This window comes from Epinephelus lanceolatus, chromosome 4 (assembly GCF_041903045.1).
Source record: "Epinephelus lanceolatus isolate andai-2023 chromosome 4, ASM4190304v1, whole genome shotgun sequence".
Classification (NCBI taxonomy): Eukaryota; Metazoa; Chordata; class Actinopteri; order Perciformes; family Serranidae; genus Epinephelus; species Epinephelus lanceolatus.
This window is the reverse complement of record NC_135737.1, coordinates 4,609,182-4,626,014: the sequence shown is the minus strand read 5'-3', so window position 1 is coordinate 4,626,014 and position 16,833 is coordinate 4,609,182. Positions and strand designations below refer to the sequence as shown.

At 40.5% G+C, this 16,833-nt stretch overlaps 1 protein-coding gene across 12 annotated transcripts in view; it reads right to left on the bottom strand.

Moving 5' to 3' along the window:
* myo18ab (myosin XVIIIA b) overlaps positions 1 to 16,833 on the bottom strand; it is a 242,630-nt gene that overhangs the window by 125,122 nt on the left and 100,675 nt on the right. For all 12 annotated transcript variants that reach the window (XM_078166882.1, XM_078166877.1, XM_033631202.2 and 9 more), the window contains 6 exons: positions 15,949 to 16,035; positions 8,902 to 9,043; positions 8,609 to 8,768; positions 5,894 to 6,080; positions 5,344 to 5,551; positions 3,234 to 3,343 (listed from right to left, as the gene is read on the bottom strand). In XM_078166882.1, coding sequence (XP_078023008.1) covers positions 3,234 to 3,343; positions 5,344 to 5,551; positions 5,894 to 6,080; positions 8,609 to 8,768; positions 8,902 to 9,043; positions 15,949 to 16,035 — 894 coding nt within the window. The remainder of the gene's footprint in view (positions 1 to 3,233; positions 3,344 to 5,343; positions 5,552 to 5,893; positions 6,081 to 8,608; positions 8,769 to 8,901; positions 9,044 to 15,948; positions 16,036 to 16,833) is intronic.

The window sequence follows — 16,833 nt, the reverse complement described above, 5'->3', positions numbered from 1 at the left end:
AGCTTTTGAACAATTTTAACAATAATATCAATGTTGAACAACATTTTTTGAGGTAGGTATTCCAGGCCTGGAATTAAGTCATTTAGGGCAAGGCCACTTTGGCCTTTGATTAATAAATTTATTGGGGCACCAAGGCCAAAACCAATGGCGCAATAACAATATGTGCTAATTACATTGAATGAAGACAAAACAATATGTGTTAAAAAACGGTACTGAGTTTATTAAAACTGTAAACTGAACATTTGACTTTTCCACAAAATGCTGTGTGATAAATGTTATTAAAATTGAATTAAAATGTGAACAATTCATAATATTCATTGTTATTGTTATGATAAAATAAAGTCTAAATGGACTAAGGAAGATCAAAATTAAATGTTTCAACACCATGCATTTGACAGGAGTATTCACCTAACATAGCCTATATATCTTTAATTATATAATTATTTATATGTCTCTATGTATATTTTCACATAAATCCCTAATATTTTATTTGCCTTTAAAAAAAATAATCTTCCTTGATTTGACAGTGTTTATTGTATTGTATTATATGTATTAATTCTCTACAGAATCTTATATGTTCTTTGATATGTGTGTTCAATTTATTAAAAGGAAATAAACAAAAAAACATTTTGGTGAACCCTGCAGCAAAGTGAACCCTCTTCCTCAGAGAGGATCTTTGCCTCCCAGTTTGTGCCTGGCTGCAGAGCAGAGTGAACTGTCTTTCTTCTCAGAGGATCTTTGTCCCATGAGAGCAGGCACTGCTGCTCTCCATGTCCGCATTGTAAACAACTTTCGCTGGCGATTTGACAGTCACTAGAAGCACATTATGACCCTTTGTAAAAGTTTCTGTGTGGTACCTGTGTTGTACATGAGCTAACGTTAGCGGCTAAGGACTGAGAGGATGACTTGTAAGGGGTCCTCCTCATATTGTCGGCTCTCTCCTGCTCCCGCTGCTTTCCAAACTGCCGGCCGGCTGTCGCTCTGCATCACGTGGTATAACGCTGCGTTGTTGGGAGTGCTTGTTTTCATGCAGATGATGTACCGACTCCCGGCACGGGCGGGACCGGCAGAATCATCCGTCATTAAAAAATTAGATCGCATATGCATATGAATCAAGATCACGATTTTATTACGATTAATCATGCAGCCCTAGGTTTTAGTACTCTAGATTATGAGTAGGTAGAGTAACAAAACATAAACAATTTTAAATAAGCAACCGAACATCCATTTGTCTGTTACTAAAGGTATCCACCTCTGTGGCAGATGCAGGTTTTTCTCTATGCAATAATCTCAGATGGACCAGTTATAAGTGGGTTCTCAGAACCCATCGGCCGTATTCGGCGTCTGACTTCCGGCAGACGGCGATACAGCCTCTGGGGGCAGGCCCCCGATTTTTTGGCATTACGGTTTGATTTGGGCGGAGGAGGCGAATTTCCGTTTCCGGCTTCTGTTTATATATAAGTAAATATGCTGAAACACTGCAATGGATTCAGAGTTTGCAGTGATGCCAATTGTGTTCCGCCTCGTTAGTTCACCGCACGGACCGTTCAACCTGGCAACAACTGCAGCCGGCTCAAACGTGATTGGTCAATATCACATGGACTACAAACAGCCTACAACCGGAAACCAGGGCTCTTCCGCTCTTCTTCCGGAGGCAAGATCTCCGGGGTTTGCCTATAGACTCTACATTCACTGAATGTAGAGTCTGTATATAGAGACTATAAGTGGGTTAATAGGGTCATGTACAGGGTATGGAAGGTCCCCCGTGTACGTATGTCTTCCATGTATGTACATAAGCACATAGGGATAAGATTAGTGTTCTATATTTGTTTAACTCTCAACAAATTTCAAATGCAGATTCAAACCAACAGTGACCGTAGCTATCTAAGTATTCTGTGTATGAAAGCCTGATAAATCTTCTTCCTCTGTGCCATAGAGCTCCATTAATAAAATTATAAAAAACACATCAATGACTCACACTGCATCACTGGGTGATATAGTCCTTTTGCCATGAACACACACACTTTAGTTTATTTTGACTTGAACCCACATACACTGTCCTGCTGCCACAAACACTCACCAGAGCACCAAATGTGGATTTATCTCCTGCCAAATTAGTCCCCAACAAATGCACTACGTTTGTTTGATCAAAACTACAGTGACTAGAAGTTTTAGGAAATTACTCAGTCTTATTAAAAGAAAGTCAAACTCAGCTCACAAATATATTTGTACCAATTTGAACCAATGAGTTGGGGCTTAGAGCCATATACAAGGTTGAGAGACAGATTAGCACATTGTCAGTTCTCTTGGACTGGCTGTCACTGAGAAAAAAAACATAAACAGTGAAAACATGGCTGTTTCACACAGTTTCAAGGTGGACACCCAGATTAGCATTACCAATTCAGTATCTGACCAAATGTCTCCCCTTCTGTTCATGAGTTTTGATGTTGACTAATGGCCAGAAAAGTGTTTTTGTGGAACATTATGATGTCACAGTGAAGCTGACCTTTGACCTTTTGGATACAAAATGTCATCACTTCATCATTGTATCCTATTATTTATGTGACATTTGTGTGAAATCTTGTCATAATTACCGTAAGAATTCCTGAGTTGTGACCAAAAACATGTTTTGTGAGATCACAGTGACCTTGACCTTTGACATACAATTACCAAAATCTAATCCGTTCATTTGTGAATGGATAAGAATTGACAGTGGATGTTTGTGCCAAATTGAGGAAATTTCCTCAAGGCGTTCTTGAGATATCGCATTCACCAAATGAGGCAGATGCAAGGTCACAGTGTCACAGTGGATGTTTGTGCCAAATCTGAAGAAACATCCTCAAGGTCTTCTTGAGATACTGTGTTGAGAATGAGAATGCGACAAACAAGGTCACAGTAACCTTGACCTTTGACCACCAAATTCAAATCAGTTCATCCTGACTCAAAGTGGATGTTTGTGCCAAATTTTAAGAAATTCCCTCAAGTTGCTCTCGAGATATGGCATTCACGAGAATGGACAAGCCAAAAATATAATACTTCCAGCCACAGCTAACGCCAATGCAGAGGCGTAAAAAGCCCTGCCCTTTCAAATCCATGAAAACTTCTACAACAATTGAAATCATACCTGTGTCTAATGCATTTTTAATGCCTTAGTTTCCATCATATCAGCAGACATGATCCAGCAACACAATACAGCTCTCCAAAGTAACAGTCTAACCCTGCCAAGCACTCACCCTCTTCTCATCTGTGACAATGTAGTGGCGGCCATGCTTCTTGGTCAGATGTGGTGCCAGGACATCAAAGCGCCTGCGGAACTCAGAAAACACCATGTGGTCTGGGTATCCTGGAGGCGGGGAGGGAGCAGAACAGAGGGGAGAGCACAAAAACACCAAACACCAAGGTTAGAGGAGCATCTGCAGCAAATGGAGAGCCAACCACAAGACAGCAGTCAACTTTTTTTTTCAGGAGAACTGCAGCCAAAAAAAGAAAACATGGTGAAGGTTTGATAGATGGAAATGTTCGAGGTTACAAGGGTTTCTTGAGCCTTTAGAGAGGCACTAACAGCAAGAGTAGAGACTTTTACATTGGGAAAAGGGGCTACAGGATATAAAAGCACACACTTCTGAATGAAGATGAAATTGGTCCTTTTGATGGGAACAGTAATGGGTCAGGTTATCGGAACCATTTCAGATACTCTGTCTCTGGAGGGTTAATTCATTACTGGGTTCAAATGATTTGGTCAAGAAAAGAAAGAAAGTATTGAGTTTGTATTTTACTGACATTATCACAACGACAGATGAGAGCAGGTTAAGCTTGAGGAATTTTGGGTGGTTAGAAGAGAAAACTATAACATCTGTATCAGACAGTAACGGCCTATTTCCACCAGATGCATGTTGGTTGCGTCTCCACTCTGGCACGGCAGTGGAGCCAATAGGATTCAATTCTAGTCAATGTGTGTGTTTCCACCAGCTGCAGCTGTCCAGTGTTCCAGCTCCGTCTCAGCTCCAGCACTCCAGAGCCCCCCGCAACAGATACGCAGGACTTCTATTTTTGCTGGACGCCGGAGCACAACGCAGCAATTTAGCACAGAGCAGATCGTAAAGGGCAGGAAGTCGTGCACAGAAACAAAATAAAACATCCGGTTAATTTTCAAAATAGAATACACAGTGTTCACGGCGGATCATATTTCCCTGCACTACACCTTGAAAACTACATAATGGGCAGAGGCAGGCCTGAAGTCAACAGGTCAGAGGTTTTCAGACGTCATTTCATCCCGTTGACACCATGGACGAGATGATGTTAATCATGGCAGTACACTGAGATGTCTTCAGGCGGAGCTGCACCGCTCCGCACAGCAAACGCAGCCGGTGGGTATTGACGGACGGCGGAGCATGCAGTGGTATAACCAGCTCTGCCATTCCACAACGGACACGCATCCAGTGGAAATCCGGCGTAAAGCTAAGATCAGAGTTTAATGATATCCTTCAAATTTTAAGACACTAGCTTTTATATCATATCACGAATACAGATGGCTACTACTGTGATTTTGCATTGTATATACATAAAATTTGGGATTCATGGTCAAAATCAAAGTAGCAACAATGCAAATATGCTGACTTTCCTTTTGCATAGTGAGCCAGTAAACTTTTTTTGCATAGCACCTTTTATAACCACAAGAAAATTATTCACAGGATTACACATAATACAGTACACTGAAATATAACAAGAATTTCATATGGAAAGGTCAAACATAAAATAATTCAAACAAAATAAATGAGGACATAAATTGGAGTAATATGTGGGATCTTGGAACAAGATAAGTTGAAAGATCAGAAATACAAGCCAATGTTATCCAGTCAGGACTGGAGATATATGCTGTCAGTGTTTAGTGTTTGTCAGAAGCCTTGCTCCTGCATTCTGCACCAACTGTAGATGGGCAACTGCTGCTTTGAACACTCTGTTCCAGGTAGGATTAAAATCAATTCAAAGCAGTTCCATTTAGGCCACAGTCCAGGTATGGGTCAAGCTAAAAGATTCACCAGATTCTACCTTCCCCATCATGCAACTAACAATATCTTTTCATTATGTCTGACTGCCTGCAAATGTTCGCATCATTCAAACTGTATAGCCTAAGTCTGTAATGCAGGTCCCATCCCAGATAACCATGATGACATCACTATCATATTATTATTTTCTCAGACTAAACAAAGCTGTTCCAGAGTAGTATTCCTCTGTAAACTGATCATTTTAATGTCAAACAGATTATATTATCATTATTATTATTATTATATTATTTAGATTAAAGAGAAAATAAATGCAACATTTCCACAAGTACTTTCTTACCCTGCCTGTAGATGCGCAGTGCATCCAGCAGCTTGGATCCTCGAAGCTGAGCTCTCAGGAGGCCCACGTCCAAAGTCATAAGGCCCGAGTCAGGGCTCTCCCCATGCGTCACACGGGGCTCACCTCCACCACCCACTGCCTCTGCTTTGGGCAGCAGGCAGTGGACGAAGTGAACCCTGGAACGACGCACCATATCAATCAGAGCATCCTAAAAACAGAGAGGAGGTGACTCAGACATAATGCTTTTCAGAGCACCTGAAAAATAGTCCATGCAACATCTTCATGATTCTTCTCATAGATTAATTGAACACTCTCTTTACATTGTGGCTGTCTGTGCAAGACTACAAACCAGCAATTAACAATCTACAGTAGCTAAGTAAACAACTCAAGTTTTTTTCTTGAAGGCTATGCACACCCACACCGCTGTTGTGAATTCCTATAGCTGATCAGACTTCTAGTTAAGTTAAAGCTGGGTGGAACTATGCAGGGAATTATGTGATGTTACCAAGCTCTACATACTAATATAAAGAATGTTCTCTCCTCCACTTACCACTTGGAGTTTGACCTGGATACACAGGCTCTTCTTCTTGACAGCAGCCACACCTGTAGTGAAGGTTTTCCTCATGCTGGTGGCTCGTCGCAGGGCGAGCTGGGAGCTGCCCTCCAGACCAGCGATGGAGCCTGACAGCACTGTGGCCCCACTGGCCCGGCCCATAAACAGCCCACTAATGTTCTTCCTGTGGTGGCAGAAGAATGAATTGCATTTAAATGCATGCACATGACGAACAGGACGTGCTTTCTTCCTCACAACATCAGGCAGTTATTGATACAACAATATACAGGAAGCTAATCTGTTTTAGTGGCATATTGTGCAGTTTGAAAACCCATATGTTGGTGGGACACTCCCTGTATCATTTGGCTCATTCTGTAGCCTGCTGCTCTCAAACTGTGGCTCTCACTTTTTCATTATGGGTACTGAAGATCTGAATTTGATTTGGATTACTTGCTATTGACAAGTATATAATAAAGGTAGATCATGTATTAATTTAGCAAGACATTCATTCTAAATTTATTAAGATATACAGTAGTTTAAGATGAACAACTTAATGAGATTTATTCTGTCTACAATGATCTTTTGATCATTGGGGATGTTATATACAGAAAAGCTGCTACCTCTACATTAAAATCACTGGATGCTGTCTACCGCTCAACTCTGACCTCACATAATCTTGGTACTCGTTCACAGTATAGGTTGTTGCTCGACACTCCCGTAATCAGAACTGAACTAGAAAGATCTTATACATACATGGAATAATCTGCAAGACCTTAAACTTGGACTCCATGCCAGCTTTAATGGCTTATTTCTGATCTTGTTTTAATTGAGTGTAAATGCTTTTAATTATATACCTCACTCTACTTTTAGTAATCATTTATTACTATTGTTGTTTTGTTTTGTATGATTTCATATCTATTTTAATTGACATGCATGATGATGCTTATTGACTGTTTTTAATGTCTTTGTTCGTGTTTGTTTGGCATCATTGAAAATTAGTGTCTCGCTCAATTGATTCTCCGAGTCTTAAATAAAGGTTTGAATGAATGAAAGAATGAATGAATAACTGTACACACAATTTTAAGTGATAACCTATGTAATACACACACTGCAGTTAGCATTATTGAACAGAACAGTGACCACGAGAAAACCATTTGCATGGATAGATACCACAGGAGCTGAGTGAAAGAATATTTTTTGTTTTTGTAAATTTGGTGAACTGCTCCTTTAATGATTTATTGTTTAACTTCTTCATTTAAAAAGTATATATACACCGCTCAAAAAAAATTAAGGGAACACTTAATGGTCACAGTATAACTAAGTCAGTTAAACCTCAGTTATATCAATCTGACCATTTAGGAAGTACAAGTGATTGTGAATCAGTTTAACCTGCTTTGGTGCAAATGAAAGTGACAACAGGTGCAATGGAGAGGCAAAACAAGACAATTCCCAAAAAGGGAATGTTTTACATGTGGTGGCCACAGACAGTTGCTCTCTCCTTATCCTTCCTGACTGATTCTTCACTAGTTTTGTGTCCTGCTAGTGTCCTTGTCACTACTGGTAGCATGAGACAGTACCTGCAGCCCAATCAGGTTACACAGGTAGTCCAACTCCTCCAGGATGGCACATCCATACTACAAACGCAAGAATGTTTGCTGTGTCCCTTATTCAAACAACGTCCTCTAGTTGGACCTGTGCTCACATCCCAGCAACATGCAGCTCGATTGGCATTCACTAGAGAACACCAGAACTGGCAGGTTCTCCATTGGCACCCTGTTCTCTTTACAGATGAAAACAGGTTCACACTGAGCACATGTGACAGGCATGAAAGAGTCTGGAGATGCCATGGTGAAAGTTATACTGCCTGTAACATCATTCAGCATGACCAGTTTGGCGGTGGGTCAGTGATGGTCTGAGGAGGCTTATCCTTGGATGGTCGCACAGACATAGCCAACAGTACCCTGACTGCTGTTAAGTACCAGGATGAAATCCTCAGAGCGACTGTCCGACCTTACGCCGCTGCCCTGGGTTCCTCCTGGTGCAGGAAAATGCCCAACCTCATGTGGCCAGAGTATGTAGGCAGTTCCTGGATGACAAAGACGTTAATGCCCTTCTTGTTCTCTTGTCCTAAAACCAATTGATCACCGATGGGACATTATGCATTGGTGCATCCAATGCAGCCAAGTACCACCACAGACTGTCCAGGAGCTCACTGATGCCCTGATCCAGGTCTGGAGGAGATCCCCCAGGACACCATCCGCTGACTCATCAGGAGCATGCCCAGAAGTTCATACAGGCACATGGGGGCCAAACACACCTGAGTCACATTATGAGCTGCCGTGATAAAATTCAGGCAAGTTGGATCAGCCTGTGATTTTAATTTTTTACTTTGATTTTAAGTGTGATTTTGAATCCAGTCCTCAGTGGGGTGATGATTTTGGTTTCCACTGAAGATTGTTACATCATTTTTTTCTCATCAAATTATACAATGTACATCAGTTAAGATTTTCAACTTGAATGATGCCACTACTCATATTTTGCTCTTTGCATTAAAAAAAATGGTATTATAGACAAGACAGCATACTTTTAGAAACACTGTTTGACACATGGATGTGCAGCATATAAACACCAGAGCACTGATAACTGGTTGTCACAGAATCAGCTAAAATAAACTGGGTGCTGCATGTGTGTTATTGCTGTGAGTGGTCATACTTCTGGGAGTCCTGCAGCAGTGTGGCAGCATTCTGGGCGGCAGGGTTGTGCTTGGCATGGCTCAGCCAGCCCTGAGCATTGTATTCCACCCAGTCTGTCCCATGGCTGTGGCCCAACAGGAAGAGATGGGGCCTCTCTCCTCGTAGCAGCAAACTGGCTCCTGCAACACATAGGAAATATTCCCATTATACCCCACGATGTCAGGAGTATGATCAGTGCTGTCTGTGGTTCCTGCAAACTCTAGAAACCTACAGTTGATTGCTTTAGCAGGCAGTGACAGGTTGAGTACTCACCTTTGTTTTCTCCCTGCACAGAGCCATAGTAGCTGAAGAGTCTTTCAAGCATGGTTTCCTCTGAACCTCCAGGTTGAACGGCCTCCTCCTCCATCAGCCACAGGAGACCTCGAGCCTCATCCGTCCTGGTCAGAGTGCGCACCTGTGATGGATACCAACACACCAAATGTCCCCTATGTTTTCTTTCACAATTACTTCACTTTGACCGAGATGGTAAAAATCTTAAGGTCAAGACTAGATGTGTATAGAAATCCTTATTCCTCACTTGAAATCACAAGACAATGTGCAGGTAAAAAGTATATATAAGTAAGTATATATAGTGTCATACATTTAAAAACCAGATATGCCCAATGGAGATTTACTCAAAAAAAAGGACAAAAGCAAACACTACAAGTCAACATTATATTACACTGTTCATTCTATTTTGGCCTTTTGGATGGTCATTTTAGGCCCTGATCGATCATAGCTTGCAATCTTTCACAACTTATATGACATACAGAGATGACAGGTAAGGTGTCAAGGACTGACTTCACTGTTTTACCTGACAGCACCAACAACATCACTCCTTTTGTCATATTACACGCTGTAGGAGTTGTCAAACTAGATGACAGACATGCTCGTCTTTTTGTGCTGATACTGCACCGGGCATCTTCCACTCTGACACATTAGGCAAACCAGCCACTGGCGAATCCCACACTCATTTCTGTTGCCTGGTGCTTCAGAGCTGTCAGGTCCATTATCAGGCTGATATTATGTGGTCTGATCACAACATGATAAACATGAGGTCTTCTGCATAGAGATTCCAACCTAGAGACAAATCTTTAGCATTCCATTATACAAATAGGGCAAAGTTTCCTGGAAATGAGCACATGGTGAGTTGTCTACTGGAGGCACCTATTGTTGTAGTTGCTGTTGTGATGGAAGAAAGCAGTCAAAGCTGCAGCAAGAACACTTCATCACACACTAAACAAATGCTGTGTCAAAATCAGGTTTTTACAAAGTGTCATGAACAAAACTTTTAAGGGCGGTGTTTGGATGTTGGTTAGCAATCTGCTCCTGAGTCCTGTATTGGGTCAGTTTCGTGAGGGTAAAGGCAAAAAGCTGTCTGTAAAAAAAAAAAAAAAACAAATAATAAAAAAATAAAAAAATAAATATATATATATATATATATATATATATATATATATACACACCACATACACACACACATACATACATACATACATACATACATATATATATATATATATATACACACACACACACACATACAAGTTAAACCTTTGACCCTGTTGTCACATTTGTCTCCAACATGTAGGATTCTAGCCCTAAAACCTTGCCCGAGGATGAGGTGGCAGCCTCCATCGGGTTCAAGACACCTGAGGAGGATCCTTTTGAGGTTTCTATGGTGGTGAAAGGAGCATGCTAAAATGTTTCCTAACCCGGCAGTGCCTGCGCAAAATGTTTTCACCATCCGGACATCGAGCGCAGCCGGTCAAAGAGATGTTTCTCTCTGTTATATTTGTAATTCAAGAACGGAGAACCCAGCTTAATGTGAGTGACTGTAGCTAAAGTAAGTTCAATCATGAGTGGATTGTCTGGTCATGGGACTTTTACTACTAGGTGTGGGCGGGTGTGTCTTTGACTTAGACATGATGGGTAAGAGGTCGGTTCTGGTACTGGGCTTTACGGGTACGGGCGGGTGCAGGTTTTCAAAAATGAAAAATGGAGCTGTGCAGGACTCTGGGCTACTCCTTAGAAAACTGACATTTTTCCTTAGAAAACTGACATTTTCCTTACTTCTTAATGTGCCCCTGACCTTGTTTTCTAACACAGTTGTTCATTGTTTGGGCTTTGACTGATGGCATTTTTCCTTATCCACTGTGAGGGTCATAAGGACAGAGAGATGTCGTATGCTGTAAAGCCTTGTGAGGCAAATTGTGATTTGTGATATTGGGCTTTACAAATAAAATTGATTGATTGAATTGATTGATGACTCAACCAGGAGAGCTCTAATGTTCACCTAAGCCTTGAAAATGCGTCATCTGTCAGTTACTTAAAGATATAAATTTAACAAGCAATTCGTTACACACCAGAATAGTTATTTTTGCTTTTCTATTGTCAAAAGTTGTGGATGGTACCAAAAGAATAGTTCCATTCTGTCCTGTTTTTTCATCACCCCTCTGTTTGGGTACCTGGCGCACTGATCCAATATTAAAAGGGGAAGCGAGAAACACTGCAGTCTGTTTAATGTTCAAGAAAGAATCATCAGTCTTGTTCTCCATGGATTCAATGCACAAACCCACTTTTTTTCAATATTCAATTGCAACAGAGACTCTAAACACTCCAGCCTGTTCTGTCCTGTTCTGAGGACGTGGATGCACAACCCAGTTCCATGGACGACTGGCGGTGTGAAGATGTTCCTCCTTATCACAGATAAAGAGGAAATACTGCGAGAGCTGGATGGGGCAGAGATGTGGCTATTACTATCTACTAACAACCCTGCCTTCATTCAAGAGTATTGTCTGTGGTGGAAATGCTAAACAGATGTAAGGCTTAGGTACATGCCTGTACAGGATATATACAGGTTTGAAGGAGACTGCACCTAAGGTGTTTAGTGGAAATGTGGTTTAAAAGGAAACTAAGATTTTTACTGTCTTTGAAACTTAAGTCAACATAGGACAAGCAGTTTGAATATTTTTCTGTAATAAGGCCGCTTGTTCTTTGTTTAGGTGGAACACATTCTGGATTGGGTTGAATTATCTTCAGGTAAATTTTAGACTGGGTCTGACTGTCTTTGGGTCTCTTCATTTTGGAAATTCAATTTGCACCCTGGGTATGGGTAGGGTTTTCATGTGTCTCTTTAGAAACGGGTGCAAATTCTTGAACCACGAAGATAATTAATGAGTCGATTATCAGCCAACGCATTTGTTCTTAAGGGCTACATTTAGGTCTGTGAGTATTTGGTAGCATTAGAATGTGTTTTAGCTGTCCGTAATCCTTGAGTTCATTTAAGTGTAGAATTCTAACAAGGCATTAATATGTGGTATACATGTCAACTAATCTCTTAATTATCCAGGTATTACAGTCTCATTTAATAGAGGAGATTTATGGATGTAGTGAAAAGGACATGAAGTCAATTGGTGCGAAAGAAGAGGATGCAGAAGATAGGGTTAGATGGAGGCAGATGATTCGCTGTGGTGACCCCTAAAGGGAACAGCCGAAAGAAGAAGAAGAAGAAGAAGAAGAAGTCTCATTTAACAGGATTTTTTTTTTTTTTTTAATTCAAAAAGCAACAGCCATCTTAAACTGCTGGTTCATTTATTCATCATTCCATGGCTTCATTCTGCTGTCTAAAGCAGAATATGTGTTCCATCAGGTGTGTCCTACTTTGTCTTTTTTTGTAGATAACAATACTTGAGTACAGACGGATTCAATTTTAAATAAACATGAAAAAAAGACTCAATATATAAATCATATGAAGTATTTTTAATTGTATCAAAGTTCGGGATTTTGGTAAAATCTTGTGGAACTGGCAACTGGATTAAGCATTGCTTGAAAGATGATAACACCTCATGTATTGTTAATATGTAATTTGAAAAATGTGGAAGTCTTAACATTAATAAGAAATGCAATGAGCTCTCTACTGTTATTAGTCTGTTCGTAGACTGACTGGCGCCATTCTGCTGATGGGATTCTTACATTTCTGTGCTTGGCAGATATCAACCTCTCTAAATAAGGAGGAACTTCTGCAAAGAGGCACCCTTGGATGAAAACAGAATGACTCTCAAGGCATTTCAAAATCAAAGAAAAGATACTGTATTGTGCTGCTGAAACCTAATTAGCAGTGATGTGCAGTCTGGATCCTTTACAGAGATAAATACACTTGCTGTCAGTTTACCAGAAATCACAAGCTGCAGATTTGTCTTCGTGGCCTGTGTCGTTTATAATAAAGTGAGTTATACAACCTCTTCTTGTTGCCCTCTTTGTGTCACAACATTTTTTGTGAATCCTTTTCCAACAAGTTTTCCAAACTAAAACAAAATACACTGTGTCTTGTTGCCTTTAAAATTTTCTCTGATGTGTCTATCTCTATCAGCGGGACTGCATCACTGTCAATGCTTTCCCAACACTTCAAAAAATGATCCACATCGGTTTAATCACAACCACTTTGTTGAGTGTTGAAAAAACCTAATTAGTACTACCCAAAAGGTACAGCTGAGACTGATAGGATTGCCACTGCTCTTACAGGTATATAGTCATAAACAAGTTTTGCGTGATCTATTGAAGTCACTAAATTAAATTAAGAAAACAGCAAATTTCTAACAATTCATCCTAAGGGGCCTGACACACCAAGCTGACGATCTGCTGTCGACCAATGTTGGGCCATCAGTGAGCATCTTGTCACCCTAATTTTTGCAATGTGTCCCACACCATTCGCACTAGTCTGCCCCCACGAGAGGAGAAATCTAAGTAAGGAAAGTGAAAAAACAGCTCAAGTGAAGAGGAAGTGACATTCAAACAAACTTGTTATATTAGGTAAAATTTTGTTTTAACCACTGAGCTCTTTAGCAAAAACAGTTTGCAACTGTTGGTGTTACTCTTCTCGAGCGCATGGTTAATGTCGAGTGTGTTGTCAATGTGCTAACCGGCTAACTAGTGTCTTGATTCCCACCGGTCTGTCCTCCGGTTTGCCTTTTTGAATGACGAATACAGACTACTGCCGCCTGCTGCTGTGGAGAGTAATTTCCTCTCACATAGGTGCAGAACATACGTACTTGCTAGTTGGCCACTGGTGGCAATTTTTTGGCCAAGAAAATAGACAACATGAGGCAAAGCAACAGTCAGCCTTCATCACCACTAATTTTGTGATGTTGGTTTGGTGTGTCTCTGCCCTCAGCCCCATGAATGTCATGAGGCATGACACGAATGCCTAAATAAAATTTCCCAGCAATCCATCTAATTGTTGCCGAGACATTTCATTTAGAATGACAAATGTGTTGGGGACAAACACTATTTGTTAGGCAAAGACTAGTAGACGAGAGCAGGCGGCCGCAGCGGGGGGCGGTGACCAAAAGCTGCAGTAAAGTCGGACCGTTTCCCGACAGTTTCCAGCAGCATTCAGTCCGTACAGGAAGTCACAGAAACACTCACATCCTGTCCAATATGATGTTGATTTATTAAAAATACTGTCAGACTATGTATCAGTTTGTTTTCAGTCTCCAGTTGTTTTAATTATGATATATTAATTTATTAAAATGCTTTACAGGCAATCTATAATTCATGTTCATGTTTCAACCTCCATTTGACATGAATTCTCCTGTAAATCAGCATCATATCAGTTTGCTGCTGCAGAGCAGCTGAGCAGACCTGTCCCCTCAACTACACTGGCTAAATAAACTGTGTCTGACTATAAGGTTAATGTTTTCAGAGGAAAAAAAATACAAGACAACAGCTTTCATTAAAGATCAGTCAGATATAGTCAGGGCTTCACATCTGTACAGATGTTATTCTAAGAATCCTCACATCTCACCACAAGTCTCTGTGATGTTAAATACTTCAATAATTAAAACAATCCCCCCAGAGTATGCTTGCTGGGCCTGAAGTTGGATATAATAATGTTGGAGTAACTGTTGAGTGCCTATGGACACTGGCTTGCCTATCCACTAAGAGACTGATAATTCTAAACTGGAAGGAGTGTAAAGCACCCTGCTTCTCAAGGGACTCTTGGCTGAAGGAACACTTGGACCTACTAAACATGGAACAGGCAGCCTGCCTGTTAAAAGACTTTGATAAGGGGCTGGAGGATGACTGGGACTCTGTCCTTGCACGTTTGAAACAGTAGCCCCCACCCATAATGGATGTATCAGATCTATTTTATGTAACATATCTAACATGAATGTCACCCTTGCATCACCCCCCACCCCCACCCCTTTTTTCTTAATTCTTAATTCTTTCTCTGATTGTTTTCTTTGTCTTGTTGTGTTTTGTTTTGTCTTGTTTATTTCCCATCCCTGTGTTTTTTTTTATCTGATTTTCCTTTGTTAATTATGTGTTAAATATAAAAGAAAGAAATAAAAAAGTTTATGATGAATGTATTTAGTTTTAACAACTAAACTTCACCATCAGTCACACAACATGTTTTCTGTTCACAGAATAAACCTTCAAATCAGACAAATAACATTTAAATCTTTGAAATTCAACAAAAATTAAGAGTTTATCTAAAACGTCATATTGTTGAGTCGACATCTAAACCAATTAGCTAGTGTATGAGGTCAGGTGAGAGCCAGGCGTTTTCCGTCATGCCCTGGGTTTTGCAGTCGGTGGAGAGCAACTGCAGCGCATGGCTCCAAAAACTGCAGCTGCCTCGCTACCACAAGATTATCGCTGTCCACTTTTGTAATAAGTGCGGTGATCGCCGGGGATCAAATGTGTGCAGGTCTGGATCATCTCGAACGAGACAACTTAGTCAAGGTTAGGGAATTACAATCAACTTCAACACAAATCAATTCACAGGCATTTTGAAACAATTGTTAATGCCACTAGCTTGGGCCTCTACACACCAATGCTCCACATTTTCTACCAAGGCCAGGAGCCACACTTACTTGTACCCCTAATAACTGAATGGGCTTTGCAATAAGAGGCCAACTGATGAGCAGAGGGAGAGGGACCCTTCCAAGTCAACAAGAGGGAAACAAATCACAAACTTGATTCCAATTAATATTGCTGATGTAGAAAGAATTCCAAAAGGAAAAGGAGCAAATTAGAAAGAAATGAGCTACAAACACAGAGAGCCAAACTAATTGGATGGCAGCAGGCCTGGTACAACATATAAAATGTCTGCTTTTGTCACTATTAAAGGATAAAGAATCAATTTGACAAAAAAGCACCAAACACCTGGCAGACAAATAGATAAATACATTTTTTTGTGAGGCTAATGACCTTTTCTGATAAGAGGTTTCAGGCAGGACAGAATACAATGACATCACATGCACAGAGATGCCTGAAACAGACATACAGTAGTATCGTGATGTTTCTTGTGCTTACCAGAGCTTGGGTTGAGGCTTGGTCAATAGCTGCTACAGACAGTGAGGTACTGGACTCTATGTCATCTAAAGCAAGCTCTATGTTTTCCTAGATGCAGGAGGGGATAAAGATTCAGGTTAGTAAGCTACAGGAGATATACCAGCAGAAGATGAGATCATAAATTAATCACAACTGTAGCTATTCAGGTTGATTATAAAATTAGCCAATAGTAGACTGTAGATTGGGTTGTGTGAGTGTACATCTCTTTGTTGTTAGCACAATGCTTGTGACACGTTTCTTATTTGATTTTGCAGAGCACTATAATTAAGTTAATTTGACTTTGGATGTATCTTTCTCAGTTGCCTCTAGTGGTATGTTTCCATACAGGTAGTTCTGCTTTTAATCGTCCAACTTGTTGAGATTACTGTCTCTGAGATTTAAGCTTGCAACCAAAACAGTAGAGCTGAAGGGAACCAAGGACAATAATTTGATGTGAAAAGTTTTCATGGGACCTACTTCCAGCAGTAATAATAGCTTGTTTGCAGTCATGTGACTATTATGATGCGCAAAATTCAGATGGAGGGCAGGAAGTGATAAATCCATACACTGTGTGAACTGGATACAGAGGAAAAGTGACTGCAAAAAAGGGCTGGATGAACCTGCAGGCAACAGCTATCGTCAGAAAATTGAAACTCATGTTGGATGTGATCCATACAAAACGAAGAAAATTGATTTTCCCTACAACTTGACCAATTTGCCCGGTGTGGACACTATCGTTGGTACAAATGGCCTTGTCCTCCAGGCCTCAGTGTTACTGACGTTACACATTGAGCTGATGAAAGTGCACAAGAGTGCAGTCCTGTTTTTGGCCTGGTGAGTAAATGTGCTTGTGTATAATTATCTTCA